This window comes from Syngnathus scovelli, chromosome 12 (genome assembly GCF_024217435.2).
Source record: "Syngnathus scovelli strain Florida chromosome 12, RoL_Ssco_1.2, whole genome shotgun sequence".
NCBI lineage: Eukaryota > Metazoa > Chordata > Actinopteri > Syngnathiformes > Syngnathidae > Syngnathus > Syngnathus scovelli.
This window is the reverse complement of record NC_090858.1, coordinates 3,330,604-3,357,862: the sequence shown is the minus strand read 5'-3', so window position 1 is coordinate 3,357,862 and position 27,259 is coordinate 3,330,604. Positions and strand designations below refer to the sequence as shown.

Below are 27,259 nucleotides of genomic sequence, written 5' to 3'. Positions count from 1 at the left end.
GAACCACCATGCATTTCTGATTGGACTGCACAAGCAGAAAGAGAGCAGCACCACGGACCCAAAGGCACGGTCCCAAAAAGTGGACTTTCTCCTTTAAATGACTTTCTATTATCCTTTGAAAAGTCTGGATGACTGAGAGAAGGCTTGTAGCATTTAAACCATGGCTCACTCCCAGAGGGAGATGACAAATGGGGGTGGGCACCCTCACGTCCACAATGGAGGACAAGCCGGGGGGTCCCACAGCTACATGCTGAAGAGGCAACAAAAACAAGGACGCAGACGGAGGTCTTCCTCACCCATGGGCCGAGTCATCCTCATCAACGCTCCTGTACAGGGTAAGACGATTCAAGTACTTGCGAGACAAAATTACTCAAGTTGACATCTGTGCTCTACTAACACCATTTTTTTTTTTCTCAGGAGGAGATGAGAGTGAAGACATCCACACGGTGACAGTGGACAAGACTTTAGATGGACGTCTGGGTTTCAGCGTCAGAGGCGGGTCTGAACATGGACTGGGGATTTTTGTTAGTAAGGTGGATGATCACAGCTCAGCAGGTCAGCGTGAATTCTCCGAACAGAATTATGGAGCAACCTCTCTCACTAAGACCTATTTGCTCCTCAGCTCAAGCCGGCCTGGCCGTGGGGGACAAACTTGTGGAGGTGAACGGCGTAAGTCTGGAGAGTATCACCATGAGTAGTGCCGTGAAGGTCCTGACTGGAAACAGCCGTTTGAGGATGGTAGTGCGACGTGTGGGAAAGATTCCCGGCATACGCTACTCCAAGGAGAAGACCACGTGGTGAGTTATTAGCTTCTACCAACCCGTGTCTTGGTGTTGTATTGCAGTAGATGGATTACTGATTTCACTTTTAGGTGTGACTTGACCCCAATGCAAATGGTCTCGTGTTGTTTCACTTCTGGACTTTTGGGTATTAGGGTGGACCTGATTCACAGGAGGATGGTGGTGGAAGAGGGTGGACGCACACCTTCTGAGGCCAGCTCGGACAGCGCCCTCCGCAGGATAGTGCATCTCTTCACCACGTCAGATGATTACTACCTGGGCTTCAACATCCGAGGAGGACGAGAGTTTGGATTGGGAATTTACGTCTCAAAGTAATCATGATCTAATGAGGTGTTTCTAATTAGGCTGTCCTCTTGAAATTTAAATTTTTATGTCCAGGTTGGACCCGGGTGGGCTGGCGGAGCAGCATGGTATCAAAATGGGGGATCAGATCCTGGCGGCCAATGGGGTCAGCTTTGATGACATCACACACAGCAACGCCGTGGAGGTCCTGAAGAGTCACACGCATGTCATGTTAACAATTAGGGTGAGATGTTTTTGGTGGATGCAATATTAGCAGTTGCACCAAAGCTCACTGACTGTGGTTCACTTTCCTGTCCATCCATGTTTTAAGCCTGTGATGGAGGGTTGTCTTTGTTAACACACAATAGCCGAAAGTGTGTCACCAAATGTGTTCAAGAGCTGCCGTTCTCATTTTGTGTCCCTCACATCTCAAGTTGCACGTTGCAAAGTGCGTCCGTTTCATTATTGATAAGCGGTCAGGGATCAGATTCAAATTGGCCTATGATCTGCTTTTTTGTAAATATTTGATTAGATCTTTTAATTTTTCAATTTTTTTTCTAAACTGCTATCTAGTACAGAATTATACGTTACATCAATGTATATTAAATGTAAATTATTGGTGTTGTTACAGGAAGCTGGAAGATATCCTGCATATAAGGAGATGGTGGCGGAGTACGGTTGGCTGGACAAACGTATGTTGAATTGTAATATTTTCAAATATACCGATAATACATCATCATCATAAAGTTATTTAAAAACAAAACAATCCATCCGCTAACATTTGTGTCTCTTGGAGTTGAACATTTCAAGAGTTAAATTAGATAGGGCAAAAATAAATAAAGGAATACATGAAGATCATACTTAGTTCATGTCCTGTCTGAGAGGATTAAAGGATTAATAGGTCAAGAGGTCAGACTGCTCCTGATCCCTACAAAGCGATTAGGACATTGTGAAAATTAAATCTTGCTGCCTTGGTATTGAGCGTGTGTTCAAACAAGGGGACGATAACGTGATTGAAAGTCTTGCTAGCTTCATGCTAAAATAGATTGGCTAACGATAATTAGCATATAATACTTTTGGCAGAGGATAAAGAATATATACCTGTTGGCATCTATCTTCAAATGTCCATTATAAAAATGGTACGCTAATGCTATTCATTAGCCTGTCAATGCTGTTTTGCAATGTTTGTTAGCATTAAGCTAAACATACTTGATCACTATCTGAGATGTGTGTCACGTTTCAGTTTCCAATGGGTCGGCGTTGGCGTCAGGGTCTTCCCAAGGCTACGACTCGCACTCGTCCGTCTCGTCGTCCCCCGTGAGCTCCCTCAGTGGTCTCTCCCAGCTCCTCTTCCCTCCTCCTATCTTTGGCTCCAACATGGTGGACGTGTCCATCACCACGGAGAACCGGCCCACTGCCGTCGCCACCGCTGACACGGCCATACAGACGGAGTCATCCTCCTCCCCCAGCCGGACAATCGGCGCCACGCTGCTCCTGAAGGACACCGTCATACGTGGGGAGGGAGAGGTGGGGCGGGATGAGAGAGGACGGCACCAAGGTCCAAAAACCAAGGTCCTCATGGCTCTCAGTAGGCCTCGCAAGCCTATTAGACGCTCCCAGAGTCACATCACCCTGTCAGGTGATGTATATTTTATAAGTTCTAAATAATAGAACCAAAAATATATACATTTAAAAAGAAACAAAAATTCACATTCAACCTGATTTGCATAAATGACCGAGCTTGTTGACTCGTTGGCCTTTCCTGCTCGATGCAGAGCCACTTGGCTGATTGAACTTGTTACGGTGTGTTGTCTCCATATGGATGGCCTGTTGGTGCAAAAAGGACTGCAATTTATCAGTGTTTGAGCATTACCTATGCACACACACTTTCGCATGCACACACATTCGCACACACACACACACACACACACACACAGAGGCAGATTTATTGCGCACAAGAGAAGATGTGACATCATGCGCATCAAGCTACTTTTAAAGTTCTCACTGCTCCATTCGAAAATACAAAAAGTTTTCTTCTTAATGTGTCGTAAATTTATTTATAAAAAAAAAATATTTTAAAATGTTAAAAAAATGTTTTAAAAAAATCATTTTTAAATCTTATACTGTTAAATGAAAAACTGTTTATTGACAAAAATATATTTAGGAATAATTTATAAATATATTTGTATCGATATATTTTTTATGCTGACCATTGTTTCTTGATTGTTCTTCTTAGAGGAGCAGAAGCAGAAGAAAAAAGTGGAAAAAAAGACACACAGCTCAGACGACAAGCAAGCCAAACTGCAGCGTTCCAAAACTTTCCTCAACCTCTTTTTCAAGAAAGATCGCAAAGAGAGGAGCCCATCCAAAGGTCAGATCAAGTAATGCCAACAGATTTGAAAAGTTGAAAATAGTCTTGATTTTAAGTAACTACATATTCCACCATTTTGTTAGAAAAAGGGAATAATGGAATGATCTCCCGCGCAGGCCTGAAAGGAGAGCAGGCGTCCCTGCGGCACGTGGAGGAGATGTCCAACAAGCTGCTCAGCCCGGACGAGGTGGCCGCCGTCATGAGACACTGTCAGCGGGTCAGTCTCTTGCTTCCATGTTACCGAGTGTGTCGAATAACAAATTGACTCTCCTGCAGTTTCTGTCCGAGAAGATTCTGGAGGATTTGGTGCGCCCCCTGCTGGCCATCTTGGACCGGCCTGAGAAGATACTGCTTCTCCGTGATATAAGGTGGCACATGGAAAGCAGCATGTATGACGCTTCGTCATCAACATAATATTCTTTATACAGGACGCTGATTCCCCCGAGCGAGTTAAGTCGTTTTGACAGCATGGTGATACCTTTTGAAGTCCAGGCCTACAATCTTCTCAAGAATCCAGCAGGGGAGAAAGACACTCGACGACCCGAACGATTAATCGGTCAGACGATTGACACATTGATATGATAAAGATAACGAAATTCAAAAAAAAATCTGGGTTATTTCTTTTAGTACCTTCTCCAGTTCTACGTTCCCCTCGTGGAGGAACCCCTCGACGCCACCTCGTAACGCCAGTCCCAGGTACGCACACACAAAACGGTTTTCGTGGTTAAACAAAGACAGATTCTCAACGTCCATAATGTCGACAATCGATTTATTTTTTTTTACCTTTTTTTAAAAATGTATTTTGGAATGATTTGTGTTGTTTTCAGACTTTCGTGGCGGCTTCCTTCTCCAGCCTGTAGAGAACGTGCCACGGGCCGCTCACGCGATTGACAGCATGGAGGGACTGACTTTGTCTCCGTCACAGGTGTTCACCCCCCTGCTGGACGTACCCGTCGACACTTTCACCTCCTCTTCCTCTTCCTCCTCCTCGTCCTTCAACGGCCTTCGAGGAAGCGAACGAGGAAGGTCCCCCGTGAGGAGGACGAGGAGGGAGGCGAGTCCCGACTCCACTTTGAGCGGTCGCCCGCAGGACTTTGCTGAAGTCAGCATACGTGTTTCCTCGCCACGACGGACCAGGACGCCCCTGAAGGATGTTTTTGCAAGCCCCCCCGCGGTCACACCTAATGGACACTCCCAAACTCCAGCAGACTACGACATCTCCACTCTGACTATCTCCAAAGCCAAACCGTCGCTAGGTGAGCACAAAACACACAAATTGGAATAAATTCATATGATGGTGACACGCATGACCAGCAGAGGGCAGGATGAGAACATGAAAAAAGTGTTTGTGTGTACAGGTATTAGCGTGTCTGGAGGCGTCGAGTCGAGAATTCAGCCCGTCATCAAGATTGAGAGCGTCTTCCCTGGAGGAGCCGCTTCAATGAATCCCGCTCTCAAGGTAGCATTGCTAGCATGCTAACTTGCACTACTACAACCACCATATTGGATAAATAGCAAGATGACAAGACATTAAAGCTAGTAATATGCGGTTTTCCTACTAGCACTACTTCAACTTAGACTATCCTCCTACTGGATGATATATTTTTTTCCCCCATTAATCTTGCTGAATGCATCAAATGAGCATAAAATGGATGGGGGTCAGATTATCATCTATTTAATTCAAATTACTTTTTTTTAATGCACTTTTTAATCCCCTCTTTGCGTAAATGGAGCCAAATCTTTTGATGCCGCCACGAGGGACATGTGCCATAAAAAAATAGGGAGAATCAAATAAAATGGCTGTCTACATCTGTTTTCTTGACTAATGCAGGCAGAGGAAAAGGGAATTAGAGGACATATAACAATGGTCACCACACAGGTGCATCCTCGCTTGGAAAAAAAAAAAATGACAATGACATCAGAGGAAGTCGCTGTCAACACGAAAGTTTTTAACACGGCTCGTATCCTGCGGGAAAGCGTGTGTGCTCATCTGCTATTTAGGTGTAGTCCGACATAAATTATTTTATCGTACAAGGAGGAACATGGAAAATATGTTAACAGTTTTTATATAAAGCAGTAAAAAAAAAAAGTGTTCAAAAGGCATCTCATAATGCAATGTTGTTGCTACTTGTTAGCTTGTGTGATGTTAGCATTAAGCTAACTTTCTTGAGGCAAACATTTTTTTTTATTAAAATATGAGACTTTTAAGAATATCATCAAGAACTGTACATTGCGCGTGTTCACAGGCCGGCTACGAATTGCTGAGCGTGGATGTTGTTGCTACTTGTTAGCTTGTGTGATGTTAGCATTAAGCTAACTTTCTTGAGGCTTTTTTTTTTTAATTAAAATATGAGACTTTTAAGAATGTCATCAAGAACTGTACATTGCGCGTGTTCACAGGCCGGCTACGAATTGCTGAGCGTGGATGTTGTTGCTACTTGTTAGCTTGTGTGATGTTAGCATTAAGCTAACTTTCTTGAGGCTTTTTTTTTTTAATTAAAATATGAGACTTTTAAGAATATCATCAAGAACTGTACATTGCGCGTGTTCACAGGCCGGCTACGAACTGCTGAGCGTGGATGACGAGAGTCTGCAAGGCGTAACTCACCAACACGCCGTCGACGCCATCCGCCGCTCGTTCAGTAACAAGGGCAAAGAGCCCATGGTACTGGTGGTCAAGGTCCCGAAGGAGACGCCTGCCCACTAATATTGAAAGTGACTGTGTCATTGGTGAAGTTAGCATCCGGCTACAGGAGATAATCCCAAACTGCCCCATGAGATTTTTGGCCAGATTAGCGCTCATGTCTAAAACCGTGATTGCAAAATGGCTGCTCAGGATTTTTGTCTGGCACAAATGCTGCCTGTTCCGGAACAATCAGCCACTTTGGACTTTTACTTACACATGAGAAGGATTTGGGGAGGAAAAAAAAAAAGCAGGCAGGCCATGACACAATTTAATAATTCAATGTATTTTTTACTTTGTTTAGGAGAAATGCTACCAGGCTAGCAAATATTTTTAGAATTGATTGTTCTGACAACTTTGTCTTTACTGAAAAAAGCCACACATTTATACAAGAAATGTACACATTTACATGAACGACGTCTACTTTATGAATCAAGTGTGACGTAACTTAAGCTAACGTAAAAAAGGGTAACAAAAAAGAAGCCACAAGAAAAACAAACGAACGTTAGGTTGCTTTGGTCTATAGTCACAGTGGCTAATATGTGTTATACTTTTTTTACATATTTACACTCAAAACCAGAAGTAACAGTCGAGAATTGTTTCTCTGGGCTATACTCGATATTTTTAAAAAATATGAACAAAATATTAAAATTATTTGTAGGTTAATTTTTGGGGGCTTTCTCTCAGACATTTTTCTTTTTAGCCTTTGCAGTCTACTGCATATATTTCTAGAATAGACATTCATATAGATAGAATTGGCACTGACAACGGTGCTACAAGAAAAAAAAAATATTAGTCGGTGCTTTATTCATATATGTATATAAAAATATACAACCCTTCCTGATATTGATCTTTTCGATATATATTTCGTTTAGAAAATGTAAGCTCTCTCATGCTGGCTAATAAAAATAATCAGAATTAAAGCTGAGCTTGTGGAGCGATTTAAGTGTTCATTTTTTCTGCCAAAGTTTGCGTTGTATTTTCTAGTTTGAACTGAAAGAATTGTTTGTCTCCATGTGGCTTGTGATTGGCTCAGCTCGCAAAGCTTTGAAAGACTCAAGTTCAAGTGATTGTAACTTTAGGCTGCTAAATAAAACCCGCTAGAAGGAACAAATGGCTGCCTGAAGAGGAAGAAGCAGTGAGACTAATAAAACTTTGTTTTTAGTTTCTTAGCGCTGCTAAAAATACTTTTTAAGAGTGTAGGAGGCAAAACAAAGAGCGCAAGAATCCGCAACAAACAGCTGCACTTGTTTTACTTTCCTTCCGCGGGGACTCTGTAAAAAAAAATTACTTTTGAATGTTTGTCTACAAATAGTTTGGATTGCCGTCTATTAATAAAAAAAAAAAATTAGTAAATCTTACTATGTGCCTATTTTAACTTACATTTAGATTTTAACTTAGACGTACAAACATTTTTGTTAATTAAATCCTATTTTAAAATATTTCCTCAAGTTTGAATTCAGAATTGCGCAACTTGCGTGTAATACCACGTTGTGCCACAGCATGCCTGGCAGCGCTGAGGTCTACAGGAAAAGAGACAGCGGAATTAAGAGCAAGATGAAGACTTGGCTTTTTGACTTTCATGAGACGGAATTTTAAGTTTTTGGTTGAACAATTTTGTTGGTATGCGTCGCTGCTCTTAAGGTTGCAGTTCTTCGAGTAAGGGAAAAGCAGACACCAGCAAATTGTCTCACTATCGCCCTCCAAAGGATTGGAGTGGTACTGTCAGATGAGACGCCCCTACGTTAGCATGCTCAGGCTAATATCCCCCTTAAAGACTACAAGACACAACATTAAGTAGCAGGTGTTCTCATCACATGACAAGCATGCTTGTGCCCTGTTGTTTACCGTAAAAAAATGTGCATGTGGCCGACTTATTCTTTTTTTTTTGCTGTTTCCAACAATCCTTCCTGATTTAAACACTTCTCACCGCTTCAGAAAAAAAAGTTTTTGTGCTGACTTTGTAGTGGTGGAATGAAAGTCTTTTAAAAAAAAAAAAAAAGTGCAGGTGAAACACTGTATGAAAGATCACGAGGAGTGCAGCAGTAGAAGAAGAACGCACCTTTGGGAGCTGCTCAAGAGGTAAAGCCAGCCGTCCTGTTTTTTTTTTGTTTTGTTAGTTTTTCCTCGGTCCGGCGTCAGGTTCATGTCTTCTTTAAATCTCAGTGGCGGTAATCTCCTCAAAGTGGATGTCGTTGCTGCCGCTGTGCACTTCGTAGTCGTCTATGTCCCTGTTCTCCAGCTCCAGACTCAGCTCCCGCATCACTCGCTCCAGCTCGCGGTTGCGCCGGTACATCTGGATGTAGTTCTGCTGCAGCTGCTTCTGGTAGCGGATCACCTGATGGGATTCATACAGAACAAAAAAAAAAAATTTTTTTTCACTGAGCCACTTGTGTGAAGACTGAAGGAATTTGTACCTTCTCCTTCTCCTCCTGCCACACCCTGCGTTCATCCTCAAATCGAGACAGCTGCTCTTCGCTTGTCCTCCTCTCGTACATGAGCTCAGCCTTCAGCCTGTCCACCTGAAAGTTTTTTTTTTTCACGAGTTAAGGTCCATCCAACTCCTGAGTGAGTTTTATTATTGTCCAGAAATGGACACACCTGTTGTCGGAGTCCCAGAAGAGTTTCGGCGTTCTGCCTCAGCGCCTTGGCTTCATCGCTCTCCCCTCGCCAGTCGTCCACGTCGCGATACATGCAGGGGCTGGGCCCCGCCCGCCTGGACAAGCCCCGCCCCTGATGGAGGGGCAGACCGACGACGCACTGGGCCTTCCCGCCGCTGGCCGTCAGGGAGTCGTGGAGACGCAGCGTCTCGTCCTCCAGGCGGGCCAACTTCTCCCGCAGCAGCTCGGCTTCGCTCTTGCGCCTCTGCAGCTCGTTCTGGCACACCTCCAGCTCCAGGGAGCGCGTTCGCATGGCCGCCTGGGCTTCCTGACAGCGAGCCTGGCCGGCCTGCTGCTCGGATCGTGCTTCTCTCAGCTGGGCCCTCAGCGCCACGATGTCGCCGGCCTTCTGGCTGAGCTCCGACTGGATCTCCTTCAGCTGCTGCTTGAGCAGGGAGATCTCGCCTGACTTCTGGCACACCTGCCGCCGCCCACGACAGGAAACAATGAAAACAGATTTTGTTGCCGTTAGCTTGAATTCATTTTCTTCTCTTCAATTTAAAGTAAAAAAGAGTCCCACCTCCCACTTGGTCTCCTCCAGCCGTGGGCCGAGCTGCGTCTGCTCACGCTGGATGGTGGCGCACCTCCTCTCCAGAGATTCCCTGTCCTGCAGCAGAGCCGAGAAGTCCTCCTGCAGTTTCTTTTTCTCTTGCTGTAGCTGAAAGATCTGACGACACAACCAGCATTATTGGCTTCGTACAGAAGCAAAATCGGAAGCGGATCATCTGACACAAAATGGCCAACCTGCAACTGTAAGACCTGCTGTGTCCTCTGGGCCTTCTGAGAGGCCTGCTTCATCTTGGTGGCACAGTTCTGTCTCAGCTCCTCCATCTCACTTTCACAGCGACGCTGCTTCTCCTCGTACACCTTTGACGGAAAAGCATCCAGGTTGCATGGATCTTCTCACCTTTTGGTCAGCCGTGGGTCTCACCTGGCAAATGGCTGCTTCATTCTCATCCAGATTTTCCCGCAGATGCTGGAGCTCCATGTCGCGCTCCCTCAGCTTCTCCTCCAGGTCCCTCACCACCACCTCGTAGCCTTCTACAGGCGGCGACGAGTGGCCGCACGAGCCGCTGTCCGACAGAGGCTGCCCGCGCCCGCTAAGCGAGCCCGAGCCGCTGCTCTTGCTGGACGACGAACGCCCGCTATCCGAGTGACCGTGAGTCCCCATCCCGCCTGAAGTGTTTCTAACCAGAACCTGGCCGGACTCCGGGTGGGCTGACCCTGAACTGGAGCTCTCACTGGGGGCCAGACTATAGCCTGCACTGCTGTGAGTGGGCAGGCTGGAGAGGGAGTTCCTGCCGGAGTCTGACATGGAGCAAGATTGGCTTCCGCGAGCGTTGCCAGTCCCACCGAAAGAGTCTCGCTTCTCCTCCGAATTGGAACCGCCGCCGCCGCCGCCGGCCGTATTGGCTCCGGCGAGGGGAAGGAGGAGATTGAGGCTGCCCTGGCTCTCTGACAGACTGCAGCCGCCGGGTCGCGGGGACAGGTAATGCACCGAGTGGCGATTCTTGGGGACGACAGGCTTGAACGCTGTCGGACGGATCAGCACTTTCTCCATGTTCTGAAAAGGACAAAACGGGAGAAGATCAGATTGCTTCCTGTGTCAGTTGCCTAAACTTGTTCAACTTCTAAAAAAAATTAAAGTAAATGTAGGCTTTGACCATTGACCCTTGACCCCCGATCTCCAACGACTGACCCCTGACCCATGACTGTTGACTCCCCTGACCTTTGACCCCTAGCTTTTTGGGGGACACGCTGATTTGATTTCACGTCATCATTTCAACCACTTACTTTCTCAAGCTGTCCGGAAACTGGGATGAGCTTTGGGGGAGGTCCTCCTATATTGCCATTCAGAGTCCTGTTCTCCCGTTGCTCCTCCGAGTCGCTGCAGGGACTTACGGCTGCCACGACCACGTTGTCGTTCCAGTCTCCGACGACCACCTCGCCGCTGACGTATGCCGGGTTATTGTTATCCCCGCCGACGGGAGCCACGGCGGTTGCGGAGTTGCCGGGTCGAGGCTGCTTCTTGGTGGGCAGCGGTGGCGGTAGAACCTGGTGATGTTCCTCTTGGTTGCAGATGACCAGCAGCTGCTCCAAGGAGCTGGCGCTGCGGAGGGTATTATCCTGGAGGCGGAAGCAGCTGGTCGCGGGCGTGGAGCGGCGCTGCTTGGCGGCGAATTCGCTAGCCGCACGGCAGTGCCTCTCCTGGTAGGCGCGTCCCGATATGAGACTGCTTACGGAACCCATAGCGGTGGCCGAGCTTCGGGAGGCTGGGGGGGAGGGAGAGGAGGATGGGGGCTGGCGCTGCTGGACGTCGACACCGGGATTGGGGTGGTCAGTGGCAGGGAGAGCCTGAACCAGAGCCATGGCGCCGCGACGGCGTTAGCCACACCACACACCCTGTAATAAAAGAAGAGGAATCATCAGAACACATATTGGATGTTAATCAAAGCAGACAATAAATCATTTTTTTAATAACAAATCTTGGCCCAAAAAAAAAAAGCCACACAATTACTAACAGATCCGATCTGGCAAAGGCGAGCGCCTGAAAACGCAGCTGCTAATTGCCAATTCCGCTAATGAGGCAGGAGGAGAGAAAGACTTTGGCTTTAGCGACAAAAGGAGTCAGCTGATGCGTGCCTTTCCGGAATGTCCCCATCTGAACCCGGCGATCCGAAAGCTCATCGGCGATCAACCCGATGCGAATCTTGCGATGAAAGGACGCTAACGTGATGATGCCATTCAAAGTGTAAGCGTGGCGGCGGATTAAGCGCTTCCGTTTGGAGATAGTATTATCGGTGTCGGCTGCCCGGCCGGGTGAGCGCGCATCCTCAGCCTGTCGTGCCAAACCTAAATCCGTCTGGTCAAGCGGAATAATCCGAAGCAGATAGAAAGTGCACACGCAGTCCGCCGGGACGAACATCACCGTCAGTCGGGTCCGGCGGGAAAAGCTGTCAGGTGATATCCTGCACGAAACTTCAAAATGAAGTGTTTTAAGAAAATGTTTACTCATCAAAAGATGGACGACGTCTCACTATCAAATATTTTTGGGAATCGATTATTCTATCGATTAATCGGATTTTCCGGATTGAACACAAATAAGAATCAATTTGTTTTTATAAATGATCAATAAATAACATAACTCACATTGAAGAAAAACCTTCACACGATTATTAAAATAGTTGTCGATCAGTTTGCTAAATTTGTGTATTTACTCCAAACTATCTTCTCATCACCTCGAACTTTTGATGTCTAAAGAACCTTGGACAATCTGTGCAACAGATGTCGGCATTGAAATCAAAACAATACTTTCCTGAACAACCTATTGTAATTTCCAAACAGACCAAAATAACTCCAGGAAGGTGGCCAACAGTGCGGAAGTCACGCTAGAAGAAACAAGAGGCCTCCTAATTGATCAGCCAACTGTGTCTTTGATTCCTGTGAGGAAAGCTTTGTGAGCTCACATGTGGAAATGACCCGGGACAATTAGTCACGTTTGTGATGCGATTGCTTCACCACCTCGTGACCAACAATGTTCCTTGACGAAGACTTCTTAGGGAAGAAAAGAATTAACAATCCTCTGAGAACGTCAAGTGTGACCCACTGAGTGCTAACCCGGTGACCTCCTGAGGAGTGGCTATGAAGGGGCTCCTCCTACCACGGTGACCTCCGAGGGTCTTGTTTTGTTCCGGCCCCTCAAGGAATAAATCCCAAAAGCTAATTTCCCCTTCTGATGTTCCGAAATGCTTGAAGTCTTGAAGAACTTGGAGCATCTCTTGGACCACAGGAACTTTGGAGGCCCGTCATTGTGTTTAGACTGTGAGAACATTTTCACATTTCCACCTAAACTTTTTTTTGTAGTTCTGAAAGTAATCATTTCAATTGTGTGGTTATCCAGTCAAGATAAAAAAAAAAAAATGAAATGCAAGTTCCATCAGCACAACAAAACAGAAAGAACAAAAACATTGTCATCAGCCCTAAAAATAGAAAACATCTTTAGAGCCAGATCTTTTTTTTTTTCTTCTCCCGGCGAGGCGTTTAAAAATAAACTCCAATCGCATCGCAGCTAGCTATCCCGAGGTCAACTCGGGGTCATTTTCCGCAACTATTAATCGATGCCGAACGTCTCGGAGACGGCGACCGAAAACGCGTTTGTGCGTGTGACCGACTGGCCTCGGATGATGACGAGAACTTATCGGGGGGGGGGGGGGGTTCTCCAATAACAAGACACTAGCGGGGTCCGTGCCGAGCAAATAATCCCATTATTATAAGACCGTTAATACCGCCGGCCCATTCCCAAGAGCGGAAGCACATTATTCCGCAGCAACACATCGTTCCTCGCAATCACACGCAACCTCCGAGCCGAGCCCAGGCTCAACGGGGGGGGAAGAAAAAGATGAGGGAGGGCCATGAGACAAAAGCAGAGCGGGAGGAGGTCACGATGAAGGGGGGGTTCTGAAGGATTCCATCCAGTACCTGCTTGTCTAAAGAGAGGCCTTGGGAAAAGCAGAACTCGCTAATCCTGTTTGGCGAGCACACACACGCCTTATAATGTCCAAAATGGCTGGGGTCAATGGAGAAGGGAGACATCATTACAAATAGCACCGCTACTCTAACTTCGATAAAAGTGTCTTATCTGTTTACTAAAGTAAATCAGGTATTTGTACTTTGAAGTTAGTCTGATAATAAATCAAAAGGACGACTTTGTTTTTCAACTCATTTGGACGGTTAACATAGCGGCTGCTCGTTATCTTGACATGTTACAACGTTTTCGTTTTGTCAGTAGCTAGCGGCAACGTGTCGCTAGCTAGCAAAGGTCTTTACAGTCAACGTAAAACTGCAAACTTTAAAGATATTTGAGCAATTTTTTTGGCATCATAAGTGAGTTTTGACAGGCAGATGACTGAAAAAACAAAAATCAAAGTCTTTTGTCTTATGACAAATAACAAAAGTGTCCTTTGTTTTCTCCTCGGTTTATTCATCGGCTAGGCCGCCGCCTGCGATGATGTACAACCAGTAGTGGAAACACAAGCCAGATCAGATTTGACCGTTCCAAATTGTAGCGAGACGAGACCAACCCCCGACTATTCATCTCGTCGGGACACCTCTTTGCTCTTGTGATTAATTTTCAACAATAAAATAAATCTGGAACGGAGCCGCCGTCTATTTAATCCCCTCCACGAGCTATGCGGTGAGATTTTCAATCTGCTTCTATGGCAGCGGCACGCACAGCATGAGCGAAAGAGCGACAGGTGGAAGGAATATTGGATGGTGAAAGATCTTGGCGTGATAATTCCTCTTTGATGGAGAGTCAAAGATGTAGCAGTATATTTTTTTTTACAGCCTGGGTGGCAGCCATGATTCCCTGAGAGTAAGTCAACAGGTTTGAAGTTTCTTCTTCTGCCATTCCAACACGGTGAGTGTCTTGTCTGAGCGGCTGCTTACTGTCACCTTCCCCCACTTGGCCTCTCAGTGGGCCAGTTTGGGATTGCAAAAAAAAAAAAAAAGCCGCCTGGGTGCCAAATCCCTTTTGTCCGTTTTGGCAACGGGAACATGCTTGATTGCAACTTTGAACAAAAAAGCTGCGAGATCAAGCGTCCAAGCGGCTGGGACTTGATTAAGAGATGAAAAGAAGGAGGAGGAATAAGCTCTCCAAAAAAAAAAAAAAAAAAAAAGAGTTTACCGGTAGTAATTGGCAACAGATGCACTCTAATTTTTTTTCTATTCGTTCTGGACTTTTCTCCGTCTGTTTGCGTTGTCAAGGAAGCAGAGACCCGATGTGTTAGACGGACAGATTTGGTTCGGATCTGGTCGCCTACAATAAGTGCGTTCCAAAATTCTCCGTGGCGGGGTTCAAGGCGAGAGCAGCCAGCTACCGACAAAAATGGAGAGGGGCCACGCAGTCTGGAGATGGTCATCCAGGGGACACGGACGTTTATTTATGGGTTCATTCGGAATCAACTTGCCCCCGTCCGTGTCTCCGCCGAGACCTTCGGATGACGAAAATGAGGTTACGAGCCTGTCGAGGGAAAATCATTAAGGCGGACAAAACATCTGCTCAATGGCCTCCATGAGTAAAATTCAAGCTTGAACCGATTTTAGATGCTTGATTTTTCTCTCAAGGGAATAATTGAAAGTGATGGTCAAAATGGACGATTCGATTAATCGGCAGACGCTTTATGGTGCAGGTGGAAAGACACGATTGTCTGTTAAAAAAAATTAAAAAAAAAGCTGCTTGAAATTCCTGATTTGCTGGATGTTGCGTTTTCCAGGAGTTTTTCCAGACGCTGACGGCGGCCCGACAGCGGTCAGACAGCGGAAATAGCGCCGGTGTCATTTTGAAAGAGGCGGTGGACTTTTTTTTATTGCGCAAAATCAATGGTGCCACTTGAGATGTTTCACTTTGAGGGACACATTGATCGGAAGCTTAAATTTAGATTTGCTCTGTCTGCACAAAGCAGACGTTTTCCATCTTGACTTTTCACCGCCTCAAGCTGTTTGTACAGTTCAAGAGTCTCCTTTTTTTTTATTTTCAACGGAAAATTACTGCATGGGAGTTGTAACAGTAGCTCAGGCTGGGCCAGAATGTGGCTGAGGAAGGAGATCAGTGTGAAGCCTAATAAAAAAAAGATTCTTCTTCTTCTCCTTTGAAACACAACCCAGCTAATATTTGCATTTTCGGATTGCGGATAATTAAATTTTTGACGACGTCCTCGGTAGCGGGGAGTGACAGGCATTCAACTCTTTCTGGAATTTTAAATCTCTGACACTACCTCGAAAGATGGAAAGTTGCTGAAGAAAAAAAAAATTGAAAAGGCCAGCTTTTACTGCCTTGTGTGAAAGAGGCTTCAGGGAAGTTTTCCCTCCCAAACTCCCCCCCCTTCCCCTCCAGGCTTTGGGAGGCCATTGTTTGGACACAACACAGGGAAGAGAGCAGAAAGAAAAGGCCTGTTATCTCCCGCTTGAGATGTGAGCGGGGGTGGTCTTTTACTCATTTACTTTTATTATCTTTTTTTTTTAACTCTCTTACTCTCTTTTTTGTCTAGCAAAGCTGCCGCAGCGAGCTATTGCTAGTTTAGCCTAGCGATGCTAAACGAGTTATTGCATAAGTGTTCCGCCTCAGTTCAACTGCCTTGATGTATAATTCACTTGCGCTCATCTAAGAAAATATCCGACGTACGCGTCGACGTACTGAAGCGTTCGCTGGCGAAGTGGAGAAAGATGGAGGGGGGAGGGGGGGGGGTGACTTGGAAAAGTCTCATTCAGCAAAGTGAAGAGAAGCCGCAAGCCCACTTCTAATCTTTTGTCGTCTCCGCTTGCTCTCGGTCTTCTGTGTTAGGCTTTACATAAATACCTGGCTTGGGAGGTTGAGCTCAACAAGAGCCTTGGAGAAAAAAAAAAAAAAAGGACAATGAGAAGAAGATGAGAAGGAAAAAAAAAAACAGGCACAAGGCCTGTGATTTGTTGGGTCCATTTATGAGTCAGCGCCGAAAGGTTGCGTGTGTGTTTCGTGCGACCGGCATCACACGTTTTTACCTCACAGGCGATGAGGTAAGCCGCCGTCTTTGGATTCAAAGCTCACGGCCTTCACCGTTTTCCGTTTCAAAGTGACGTCAGCCCCCCCCCTCGCTCGCACCTGGCCATTTACGGCGCCTTGCCACACTTAATGACGGCCTTCGCTCACACGAAAATGTCAACACGTCAGAGCGCTCTGCCGTCTGTAAACATCTCCGCTGATAAGAAACAACAACAAGTCGCTCAGCTGGAACGTGTATCGATCCGGCACGTTGCTATCGTCAATTTGCCGATTGGATAACATCCTCTAACTGTTTCAAATCAATAGCTCAAACGACTCTAATGAACAGCACAGGAAATAAGTGAGAATGTGGTTGCATAAGTATGCACACCCTCTTCATTTGTGTTCAGAATTCAAAATCACATTCAATGGGAGTCAGCACACACACTTTTAGTAACTTCATAATAAAGATCACAAGTTCTAGAAGGCTTTTCCTGTCACCTCCTTTTGATTTTGTTATGAAGTTACAATTACGGCCCAAAATGTGACTATTCATCTGTTTCGAGATGAAGCGTTTAAATGTGGACTCAAAGCATCCAACTGCTGCTTTGACTTTCCAACATTTATTATTTAATGTCAGAGATGAGATCTGATTTTAGGTTTCCGGTGCCGTTGAGTCCATTAAGGAATGTGTGAGTGTTCCAGCCGAGCAACTTTTTTTTGTCTTCAAGAGCCTCCATTTGTCAAGCTCACGTCAACACAAAAGTTTCCCTCGGCAAACTTTGTCTTCATGCAAATGGCGACTTTGGAGTTTTTTTTTACGACACACACACACACGCACGCACACACACGGAGCCGTTAGATTATGCAAACACTCACCCCGGTGAGAGCCTTGCATCTCTGCCTCTGTGCTCCTTTTCGGGTGGGAAAGTCAAAATGAGTCCGGGTGCTGCCGCGTTAACGTCTCCCCGGCGCCGCCGCCTCTGCGTCACTCCGCCACTTCTTCATATCCTGACACTTTTCAAAAACGGACGCCCCTCTTTTCTTTTCTTTCCTCTCCTGTCCTGCTCGCACTCCTCTCTGCGCTGCCTCCCCTCTTGCCTGCATTAGCACCGCCCCCACCCCCCCAACTCACTCCTCCTGCTCCCTCCCTCACTTTTGTCTAACGGCCCCCCCTCTTCTTCCTCTTGTTTCCATCTTTTACTGCCCCCCACACACACCTCCAACTTCCATTTTTGGACCAACGTCTTTCTACCAACTCCCGCATAAGATCATGTCTGTTTTTTTTTTTTTTTTTTTACTGAGTGTATTCAAGGATTTACATTAAATCATCATCACCCACCACTCTGTGTTGAAATCATTAACATTAATAAGGTGAGGAGCTTCACAACGGGGGGTAGGCGGCGAGGGCGGAACGATGAACCCACGTGGGATAAATTACATAACGTTCCATCTCGGAGGTGAGCGAGGGCGTTGGTTTACCAAGCGAATCATAATCGCCGATAAAAACGGGATGCACGGAAAGCCGTGTGAGCGTTTATTTGATATCTTTTTTAAACCACCGTCTCCTAAAAAAATTTTTTCCCACAATGGGCTCGACTTGTGGCGCAATTAAACTTAACAAGTCAACTATCACCGCGCTAGTAACACTCCCCAACTAGTAATTCATGGAGGCTCAACTGGATTTCCGTCATAAAAGATAAATGCTCAAACGTCTTTCTTCGTAGATGAGCAGAGTGAAGAAGCACACGCCGAGGCTTTCTTTGTGCAACCTGATCCACCGCCGTCGGGATGCTGAAACGAGGCTGACTCCTGCTAATGCACGTGATTAATGCACCAACTGTTTCAGCATCAGGCTATTTACAGATCACACACACACACACACACACGGTGCTGAAAGTGCCAAAGTGGACAACCAGTAAGAGCTGAGTAATGTTGAACAAGAGCAGACGTGTGTGTGTGCTTTTTCCACTTCAACTTTTTACTTAAACTTTACATGTACTTCGCACGAGTCCCTTGGTGGTCAACAAGTGAGAAGAAAGTTCACTTTAGCTCTCCCGCTCGGCACTTTGGTGCCATTAACACGGGCCACCTCGTCACCAAGAGTAACACAAAAAAGCTTTTGAGCCCGCCTGTGTGCGTGTGCGTTTGAATTTCAGCGTGTGTAAAGAAATAAAAATGTCAGGAGTGAAATGGACAGTCAGTAACTACTCCCCAATCCCGACCGATTTTTCTATCACTATCATTAAACCATTTCTTTTACATTCTCTTTTTATAGCCTACAGTGCTGTTGTTCTTAATTTAAAAAAACACAAACAAAAGAGGGTCCCGACCGAAAATAAAAGACAGTGAGCCATTTGTACTACGAGAGGGACCATGTCAACACAAATCCTTCCGGTCTACTGAAGGACGGGCACAGCTGGGCCCGGACACGAGCAAACAAGGAAGCCTGTGATGGAGAAACGCTGGAAGGAGGATGGAAAGACAGCTGCCGTTGTGTTGTTGTCCGCACACGCTTATCTAAATCTCAGAACCCCCCCCCCCGTGAGTTGATAAGGTCAGGCTCAACCTGTATTCTGAGTGACATGCACACCCAAACCCGACCCTCTTTCAAAGACTCGGGCCCCAATTTCCATGAACAAATCAAATTAGTGATGAAAATGGCTTTGGGGTGAAATTTCAGAACTGAAATGAATCATAACCTCCACAGATTAACAAATAAATTTATTCAGATGTATGCTAATTATTATGGAAGCAGAAAGCAGGTGAGGATTGCGAGTGGGTAATACTGCCCCTATCTGGCGACAATGCGTATTGCAAGATGATTTAACTCGTTTACATTTATTCTGCACCAACTTTTTTCACTTATTAATTTTTTTTCCAGTATTAGTCAGGTAGCAGGTTGATTGATTGGTCAGCAATCGGATGGATTCGGTAAAAATGAATATATGGATTGATAATTGCCATACCTGTCATCCATTTTGTTTTTGAGCCTTGCTCACCAATAGACCAGATTCCGATCTTCTGATTATCAAAAGCCGTGTAACCTTGCGTCACCCTGCCCGCTTGAGGGTCTGATGGTAGATTAGAGTGAGACTATTAATCCTACTGTTAGATAGATTACAAGGCTGCGGCAACATATGTCCTCACAGCGGTCACCGCACTTAAAACGAGGATCTGGTGCCAACTTTGACGGTTAGCAAGGTTACGCTCCTCGTCGTGGAGACGTTCGCGGTCACGCATCTTGTAGAAGGTCAGCCCGGGTCTTTAAAGCATTCTGCCATTTTGGAGAGTTATGCCGCTCCATCTTGGCAGGAGAAGGTTGAAGGAGAAAGTGGGAGCTGTCAATCAAAAAAGTCAAGAGGAAAATGGCGGAGCGATCATTACCTCCTTTGAGGAGGTTGCGAGTTGGGCTTCAAGGTCTCGCAAAGGGGCATAAATTACCCCGTGAGAATTACAAAAAAAAATTACATTTCTTTACATTTTACGCTAATAATTTTGCCAAGGGGGGGGTCGTTTACAATGTGCTAAAAAGTGTATTGTGTCCTATTTTTATTTTTTTGTTGCTCAAACGAGCAGGAATGTTCTAATGTATTCCACGGCTGCTTGTTGTAATGTTGAAAAAAAAAAAAAAAAAGGCAAGCTCCTTTGTTGTCATAATTTGCCCCGTGTGATGCTTGGCCCACTTTTCCAGCCCGCTTACATTGTGTAAGCACGCGTACATAAAACATGATTTGCTGCTTCAATTCCCGACTTTTATTCGACGGGGATTACGTGGCAGAAGATGCCCGAGTCATCACAAGAAGCAAAGCAGAGGGGAGAAGCTCGGGGTTGGCAACCGAGCCGAGAACAAGCTTTAATCAACTGACCTCCAAACTTACGACACAAGACAAACGGCCGTGATTAATGAGAGCCATTCATCTTGGCGGTAAAGAAAAAGATGTGTGGGAACCGGCGTTGGCGAGTGGCTGCCCTGACAGATCCATCTGCGGGTTATATTTCACTCCTGTCTTGTTAGTGCACGGCAATGAACAAGAAACCAAAGTCATGTTTGATGCACTTCCACCTTGAGCCGCTAGAGGGCGGAATTCTGACGACAATCATTCCTCGCTTTGGCCACAATAACTAAATTTGGATGTCAAGGCACCACTTGGAGTAAATAAAATAAATAGCGCCCCCTAGCACTGTTTATGGAACTACAGTAGACTGCTTCCATTTTGGAAAATAAGACGTTTTCAGTGTGCAAATCCGCCAGACGGTAAAGGTGACCGCTCGGTAGAAATAAAAGAGATAGGACAAACAAAAAAGGCGTCTGGAATATTTCCATTTATACTTTTTGTGCATCTGTCGCCGTAGCTGCTCTTTCATTCGCACGTCTTCTGTTCTTTCTGTCTGTCTGGATCTTTTTTTTTTTTTATTCTCCCAAACTCTTTCCTACAAACAGACGCCTGCGTTCAAAAAAGCAAATGAAACGGACGGCTGAAGTTGCCACGAGGCACTCGACTGCAGCATCTGTCAGCGTCTGTCTCCGCCGGTTTCGAGGAGCTTTCAAAAGAAACGACTTGAAAAGACTTCAGCGAGGCCTATTTTGCCGTAGCCAAGTCACGTTTCCCCGTGAATGCCAATCACACACACACATTCACGTGCCGATGGTGTCACCAAAACAGATGGAACGACCATCCCATTTCAATTTTGGCGGAATTGATGTGGAGCGAGCTGCGATGAAAAGCAGACCGTTTCACACGTGGATTGTGAACGCATTTACACCAATGAATGACATTCTGTCCATGAGTTTAAGTGCACGCACAAAGGAGGTCCTTGTCTGTGAAAGCCGCCATGAGTCACCAACGTCAACAGTAGCGGGAAAGTCCTTGTCGCATTTAAAGTGTTATAAGTATACTGAATAAATAAAAACCCAATTTCCACATACTGAGGAAAAAACTAAAACTATGTGGGTTCTTTTAACTCACAACTAAGTGGCAAAGGTCAATGCTCCTACGTTTGCATGACAGCCGTTTTTACGCCCTCAGAGTAATCGTGTGTGTGTGTGTGTGTGTGTGCAAAGCTAATGTAGACTGACACGAGGACTGACATGGATGCTGAGCTATGCTGCACTAGGCCAGGCGGTCTAACCCAGCAGCAGGGATAAACTATAAATAGACTATCATCCAGCCCCAACACTCCCCCATCCCCTTTTTTTTTCCCTTTTTCTTTATATGCCTAACTTGCGTGGAGATTTTCTTTTTGAAGTTTATGCTCTGCTCGCTTCACAAACACACACACGCATGTGCTCATCCTTCCAAAATCGTTTTTCCATCCCTTCAACATCTCCGAAAACAACACCAAAATCTGCAATCGCCGTAAAATACGGTGGTGTAATTGGCTATAGGTGCCCCAAGAGGGCAGCATTTCTGTCTAAATTGTGCTCCTCAACTCACTTCTATACAATTCCCCGATTATTCGATAGATTAATCGATAGCATATTTGATTCCAAAACACCCCTAATATTGATTAAAAACATCAGCAACGACGTAACAATTCAAAACCGTAAACACAACAATAACACGCTCTTCCACTAGAGGGCAGAATGTATACAATGAACCTGAAAAGCCGCTTTTTGTTTGAAAGGTGTGCCGTGAGACTTTATTTTTCGTCGGCAACCGTGTGGTTTTGCGAGAAGGCTGGGGAGGGGGGGGTAACTAGTTAAAGAGGGGCGAGTGTTATGTAAGTGATGCTAATCCCTTCCCAGCCCGGAAAATGAGACAGAACGACACTGCTCTCATTTCATCCGATACCCTCTTCCTCTTTTTCTTCTTTACCTTCATCAGGTTGTCCTACGACAGTTTCTCAGCAAAACCAAGAAATGAATACATTGAAAACGTATTAAAGGAAGTCGGCTCAAAGGGGTCAGAGGTCAAAGCTAGCGATATCTGTAGTTTTTTTAAAAGTGAAGACAATTTGCAACTTTAGTGTTGACACAAAGTCGACGCACAATTTGTCTTGGCGGGCCACATAAAATGATGTGGCGGGCCGTATCTGGGCCCCCGGGCCTCGGGTTTGACACCTATGGTGTAACCAGAATAACAGAGAAGCCTTATTACTGAGGGCATGCGGTCCGGAATCATCCACGAGGTTGACTCGCAAACGACTAACTCATGACTGGCAGTCCTTTGATACAAGACAGCAAAGCGGAGGGTGGTCCCTGGTACGAAGGACGCCCCCTAAGCCCCCTACTCAGACGTGACGCTCCAATAAACTTTGACCCACTTTTGGACAGAGGGGGAACGCCAAAGAACCCAGCGAGGTTCCCCTTGTCCCCAGCTTGATATGATATGAATATCAAAGGCCTGAGAAGACAATACATCTTTTCAATATCAAATGCCAGAGGGAAGCTTGGGAAAAGAATTTTTTGGTGGAGTTCATTGAGAATTCAGCCCACAAAGACACACTCGGCGCATCTCCTGCTGAGAACTTGATTTCAGTTTTCTGCTGATCACACACAAGACGTCCTCCTCCAATTTTTTGAAACCGGAGATGGTCAGCAAATGAGTCAGCAGGTTTGATGACACCAAATCAAATGAGTGATCAAAATCTGTATGGTCTCTCTGTTTGGTTCTATTTTGTTGGGGTACAAAACCCTTTTGTCAAACTTATTAAGCTCCGCCCTCAAGGTCCTACCCCAACCGTAGCACGGCTCAGTAAACTTTACAGCTTGGTGAAATGATGTCTTATCACTTCATAAAACATGTTAGACAACAGCCAAATGTTCCGGGACGCCATCCAGGGCCTTCTGGGATGTCTTGGGAATTCACGAGGGGGAGGGTTAGGGTAGTGGGAGTTATGTTACGGATACCAAAGCTGGGACGGAATCCCAAGACGCTCATGAAAACACACGTCGGCTGTTAAGAACGAACGGTTGGCCCCAACATTTTCGACGGTGCAGGAAATCAGGCAAACTTCACAGGCGCCTCTGGAGATTTGACAAGACAAACCCGCCAGTCAGCTGACACAGGAAGGGGTCGGGGTGGGGGGGTGGGGGTGGGGGGTCCTGGAGGGATCTTGCCACAGGGTCATTTGGCAGACGCATCCTCCAATTTGGCCGAGGGGATTTGTGAGCAAACAATCGGGTGTCAACACATCTTGGCTTGCTTACCTCTTAGGAGGTGTAACATCCTGAAAAAGATCATTCTGCTGAATCAGCAAATCCATTTTTTCTTTTTTACAATGGAAAGAAAGGACAGCTGCAGAAGTTAAGTTGTTTTTTTTTTGGCTTCAATTTAATATCTTTGGATTTCTCGCCATGCGAGACAAGCACCGGATACCCGTTTACACCTTCTCGTTAGCCAACAAGTAGCTGAAGCTAGAAACACAAAAGCGAGTCTTGGATTCCATAAAATGTCTGGGAATTATTTATGATTCGCACTAACCTTAAACCTGAACAGTCTGTTTTTTATAAACGGCTTACTGGCAGCTGCGTTTATGACCGTTTGTATATTTTCCAGCCAGCCAAGTACATGTGAAGGAGGATCTAGCCCTCTTGGAAATCAACAAACGGATGGAGCTATCACTCAATGTTACGCTGCCGAGCCAAAGAAGGAGGAAACAATAGTGGATAATAAATCAGCGCATCTCAAATAAAAACATCTGGATCTTCCGGTGCCGGGCCTCCGTACCCGGCCCGATTCCCCTCATCCATCAACCGTGTGTGTGTGTGTGTGTGTGGTCTGCTGTTTCAGCATGGGTCATTCGGGGGCTCGTACATCAGCCTCCTGACACTCGGCGACACGCGAGACCGCTTTAGCTAGGACCAAGTACGGGCTAAGACGGATGCAGGGCTGAGATGCCGTTTCAGCAAAGAAGCCGAGTTGAGCAAATACGCTCCGACCGGCCCCGCTAATGGATGCTAGCGAGCAGTTGGCAGACTTCTGCAGCGGCGCTTGGCAACGTTTTCCAACAAGCACGTTAAATGTGAAGTGGCTAATGGAGTTGTCCCCGGGACAACGCAAATTTAATATCCTCGTACGGTTTTAAATATTTAATGAGGGAATAAACTCAACCCCGCCGAAACGGCTTCAGAGGGCTCGTGCTGATTAAGAAGCTGTCGAATAGCACAAAAGGTGGACGCGGGGAATTGATGGAAAACAAAAACGCCCGGCGCTATTTTCCTTTTGATCTTGCTGTGTTTAAAATTCAATGGACGCCATTTTTATAAGCGCTATTTGTTCTGCCTGTAAAAGACATCAACAATAAAGCTCGTGGAGCGCCATCGACTCCATCGCCGATGAAACAATAATTTATGTGACACGATAATAAAAAAAGCTGTAAACCTATAATTATTCAATCTTTACAATGTATTAAATGTCCAATATGCTTATTAGTGTGCTTTGGACTTTCGAGCTTCACTGAATCAAAACGAGGCTTTTCTATTAAAGATCTTATTTAACGAAATGAGAATTAAGGCTTTGTATTTGGAAAGCTCACCCCAAAATGGCAGCTTACAGTTGTTGTGTTAGCTAGGGCGTGCGACACAGAGAACCTTTCTCCAAAATATTCTCACAGCTGTCCACGATGACGTGATGTTCGACACATGACAGCTGAGGGGACTTAAGAAGCACAACTGGGAGCTTTAACGTAGCTAGCAAAAAAAAAAAAAAAACTTGCACACACATTGAGTAGAGATAGTAAAGCTCATTGTGACATCACAACATATACACGCGTGAAGAGTTTTTGGTATTTGCCGCAAAGAGGAGACCAAAGTAAGAGCGGTGTGGGGTGGAGTTTCCTGGCATTCATAATCGGCATTACATCATGAAAACAACATTTCTGCAAATAGCTGGGGGAAGGGGGGAATATTTACAAATCAAAAGATAGGAATAATGTTAACGGCACATTATAAAAGGCTAGAAAAGTGTGCAAAATCCATCCAGCACTTGCAAGCCTACAAGTATATTCTTTATCCTCTGCAAAGAGCTGAAATGGACTGTACTTTTGTGTTATACTGCCCCCTGGCGGCCGAGCATCAAATGGGTTTGGCTTGCCAGCGATGGTCGCCATGTTCTACTCTGGTTACGCAACATGGCTCCCGAAAGCGCAGACGACAAGCTTGTCGTTTAGCTAATGAGCGCGTTATGCAAAAGCTGCCGCCGGGGGTCTTGAACAGACGGCGCCACGCCATCAGAGTGGAAGCGGCGACGGTTTTGCATCAATTGTGAATTCAGCTGTCTAAAACCGAAATAGGGATAAATGTTTTTTTTTTTTCAATATTTCAGATCTGTTCTTTTTTTTTATGAAAAATCGCCTGAATTTTGCCGATTCTAAAAGCGCTAATATCGGCCTTACCGAGACGTTAGCTACGGAAACGCTCCGGTTGGGAGTATACGACACCACAAGCAACAATGACAGTTTTACGATTCTGCCGTCACGTCGCTATCACCGACTTGACCGTGACCGTGGTGGTGCTCTCGCTCGACATCTTGGAGATGATTAGAATGCACACTCAGTGGCACGCCCGCCTCCCGCCAGCCTTCTTCTTAATCTGCTGCAACCTGGAGCTCAGTTATCACCTCGTACCAGCGCCAGCAAATCCCCCTGTGTCCCACCATACCGTCTCCCTACCCCCCCTGACCCCCCACCAGCCTGTGCTTTGGTGATAGACCAAGAATGATATGGGGTCTCCTGGTAGTGAGGCGGAATGATACTTGAGAATTCCCATGGAGAGGTGATGTAACGCTATCAAGATGAGAAGTTGAAGCACGTGCTGTACTGTAAAGGTGAAAAAAAAAATACATATGCAGTTTGCATATGTCTTTTTTTTTTCCTCAACAACAAATCTGATGTCCACCAATCACATCAAGCGTTGCGAGTTCAACGCAGATGAGAAGAGATACTCTGTCGGGGATTCTTTATTTATTTATGACCCTTGGTAGGCTTCCATCCCAACTCCAAAGTAATCTATATATTAAAGTAAGCCCAGCCTGGGATCATGAAAACAAACGGTGTTCGCCGGCATCTATGTTGACCTTCCACCTCTTCATTAGTGCTCTTGGCTTTCATAAGAACAGAAAACAGCTGGAGGGATCAGAAGTCTCAATCACATTGGAACTTTGTGTGTGTACGCTAACAGCTGCACATAGCATGTGGAGCTAATAGTGTCTGGTTACACACACTGAGCGCTTAATTAAAAACACAACACAGAAATAAAACACTGGACTAGTCACAGATTTCCAGTCAGATTGACGACAAACTACTCAGATGACGTGGAATATACACATACACACAAAATCACCAGGACAAAATAAATAATTGTTTATCACACTCAAATAATTACATAAATACAAGGGACGTGACTATAAGACAAAATATTTTCACCTGGGGCCACAACAACATATATATATATATATATATATATATATATATATATATATATATATATATATATATATATATATATATATATAACAAAACAACCTGATCAAGGGGCCATTTTAGGTCCCCAACCCTGATTTTGTAAACCCCTAAACAAGCGCACCTCGTTGTCATGAATTCTTATTAAACCCCATACTAGTTTTATTAAGTTAATTTTTCCAAACCACAAACAATTAGAGGCAACACTACAATATATTAGCGTTAAATAAGCCTCAAGTCATTATTTCGTTGACAAACAGCGAATGTTGGACTCACCTCAAACAAGATGTCTTCAAGCTCCGGACAACAATTTCAACAATGACCACGACACTTGGTCGTATATCCGAGAGAAACTTCCGTGGCAACCGTACGATAACATTCCACTTTTCTCGCCGTTCTTTAAAGCGAGTTCTGTTGGGTTAATCTCCTGCACCGAAGTGTCTCCCACCGCGGGCGGTTCTCCAGCTCGTTGTCGTCCAAAAAGGCTCAGGCTGAAGCTGCTCGAGTGCTGAGAGTGCTCGGCGTGCTCACCCGGGGAGC

The 27,259-nt window shown here is 45.5% G+C and overlaps 2 protein-coding genes across 3 annotated transcripts; one reads left to right on the top strand and one right to left on the bottom strand.

The window, feature by feature from the left end:
- Positions 1-160: 160 nt before the first annotated feature.
- Positions 161-6,970, top strand: LOC125978880 (PDZ domain-containing protein 7-like). The gene is made up of 15 exons (XM_068652626.1): positions 161-335; positions 418-555; positions 623-797; positions 935-1,111; positions 1,179-1,326; positions 1,714-1,774; positions 2,326-2,721; positions 3,319-3,453; positions 3,537-3,670; positions 3,730-3,821; positions 3,882-4,027; positions 4,081-4,149; positions 4,281-4,709; positions 4,812-4,912; positions 6,008-6,970. Exons 1-15 carry the CDS (start codon positions 161-163, stop codon positions 6,158-6,160), a joined length of 2,529 nt encoding a protein of 842 aa, XP_068508727.1. The 3' UTR covers positions 6,161-6,970.
- On the bottom strand, positions 6,407-27,259 carry lzts2a (leucine zipper, putative tumor suppressor 2a). 2 transcript variants are annotated; one of them, XM_049735805.1, is made up of 8 exons: positions 26,996-27,259; positions 10,591-11,199; positions 9,728-10,360; positions 9,541-9,663; positions 9,317-9,463; positions 8,738-9,217; positions 8,554-8,658; positions 6,407-8,474 (listed from the first exon to the last, which is right to left on the bottom strand). In XM_049735805.1, the coding sequence occupies exons 2-8, from the start codon at positions 11,164-11,166 to the stop codon at positions 8,292-8,294; spliced, it is 2,247 nt and encodes a 748-aa protein (XP_049591762.1). In that variant the 5' UTR covers positions 11,167-11,199; positions 26,996-27,259; the 3' UTR covers positions 6,407-8,291. The 2 variants fall into 2 exon arrangements, with proteins under 2 accessions (XP_049591762.1, XP_049591761.1); XM_049735804.1 differs by lacking the exon at positions 26,996-27,259 and adding an exon at positions 17,195-17,431.

Excerpts from the sequence above, each read along its gene's own strand:
- LOC125978880 (XM_068652626.1), top strand. The coding sequence starts at position 161 with ATGGCTCACTCCCAGAGGGAGATGACAAATGGGGGTGGGCACCCTCAC. Across the intron at positions 4,710-4,811 it reads CAAAGCCAAACCGTCGCTAG|GTATTAGCGTGTCTGGAGGC; the intron begins GTGAGCACAAAA and ends TTGTGTGTACAG. Across the intron at positions 4,913-6,007 it reads CAATGAATCCCGCTCTCAAG|GCCGGCTACGAACTGCTGAG; the intron begins GTAGCATTGCTA and ends GCGTGTTCACAG.
- lzts2a (XM_049735805.1), bottom strand. The coding sequence starts at position 11,166 with ATGGCTCTGGTTCAGGCTCTCCCTGCCACTGACCACCCCAATCCCGGT. Across the intron at positions 9,664-9,727 it reads ATGAAGCAGCCATTTGCCAG|GTGTACGAGGAGAAGCAGCG; the intron begins GTGAGACCCACG and ends TTTCCGTCAAAG. Across the intron at positions 8,659-8,737 it reads TTCTGGGACTCCGACAACAG|GTGGACAGGCTGAAGGCTGA; the intron begins GTGTGTCCATTT and ends AAAAACTTTCAG.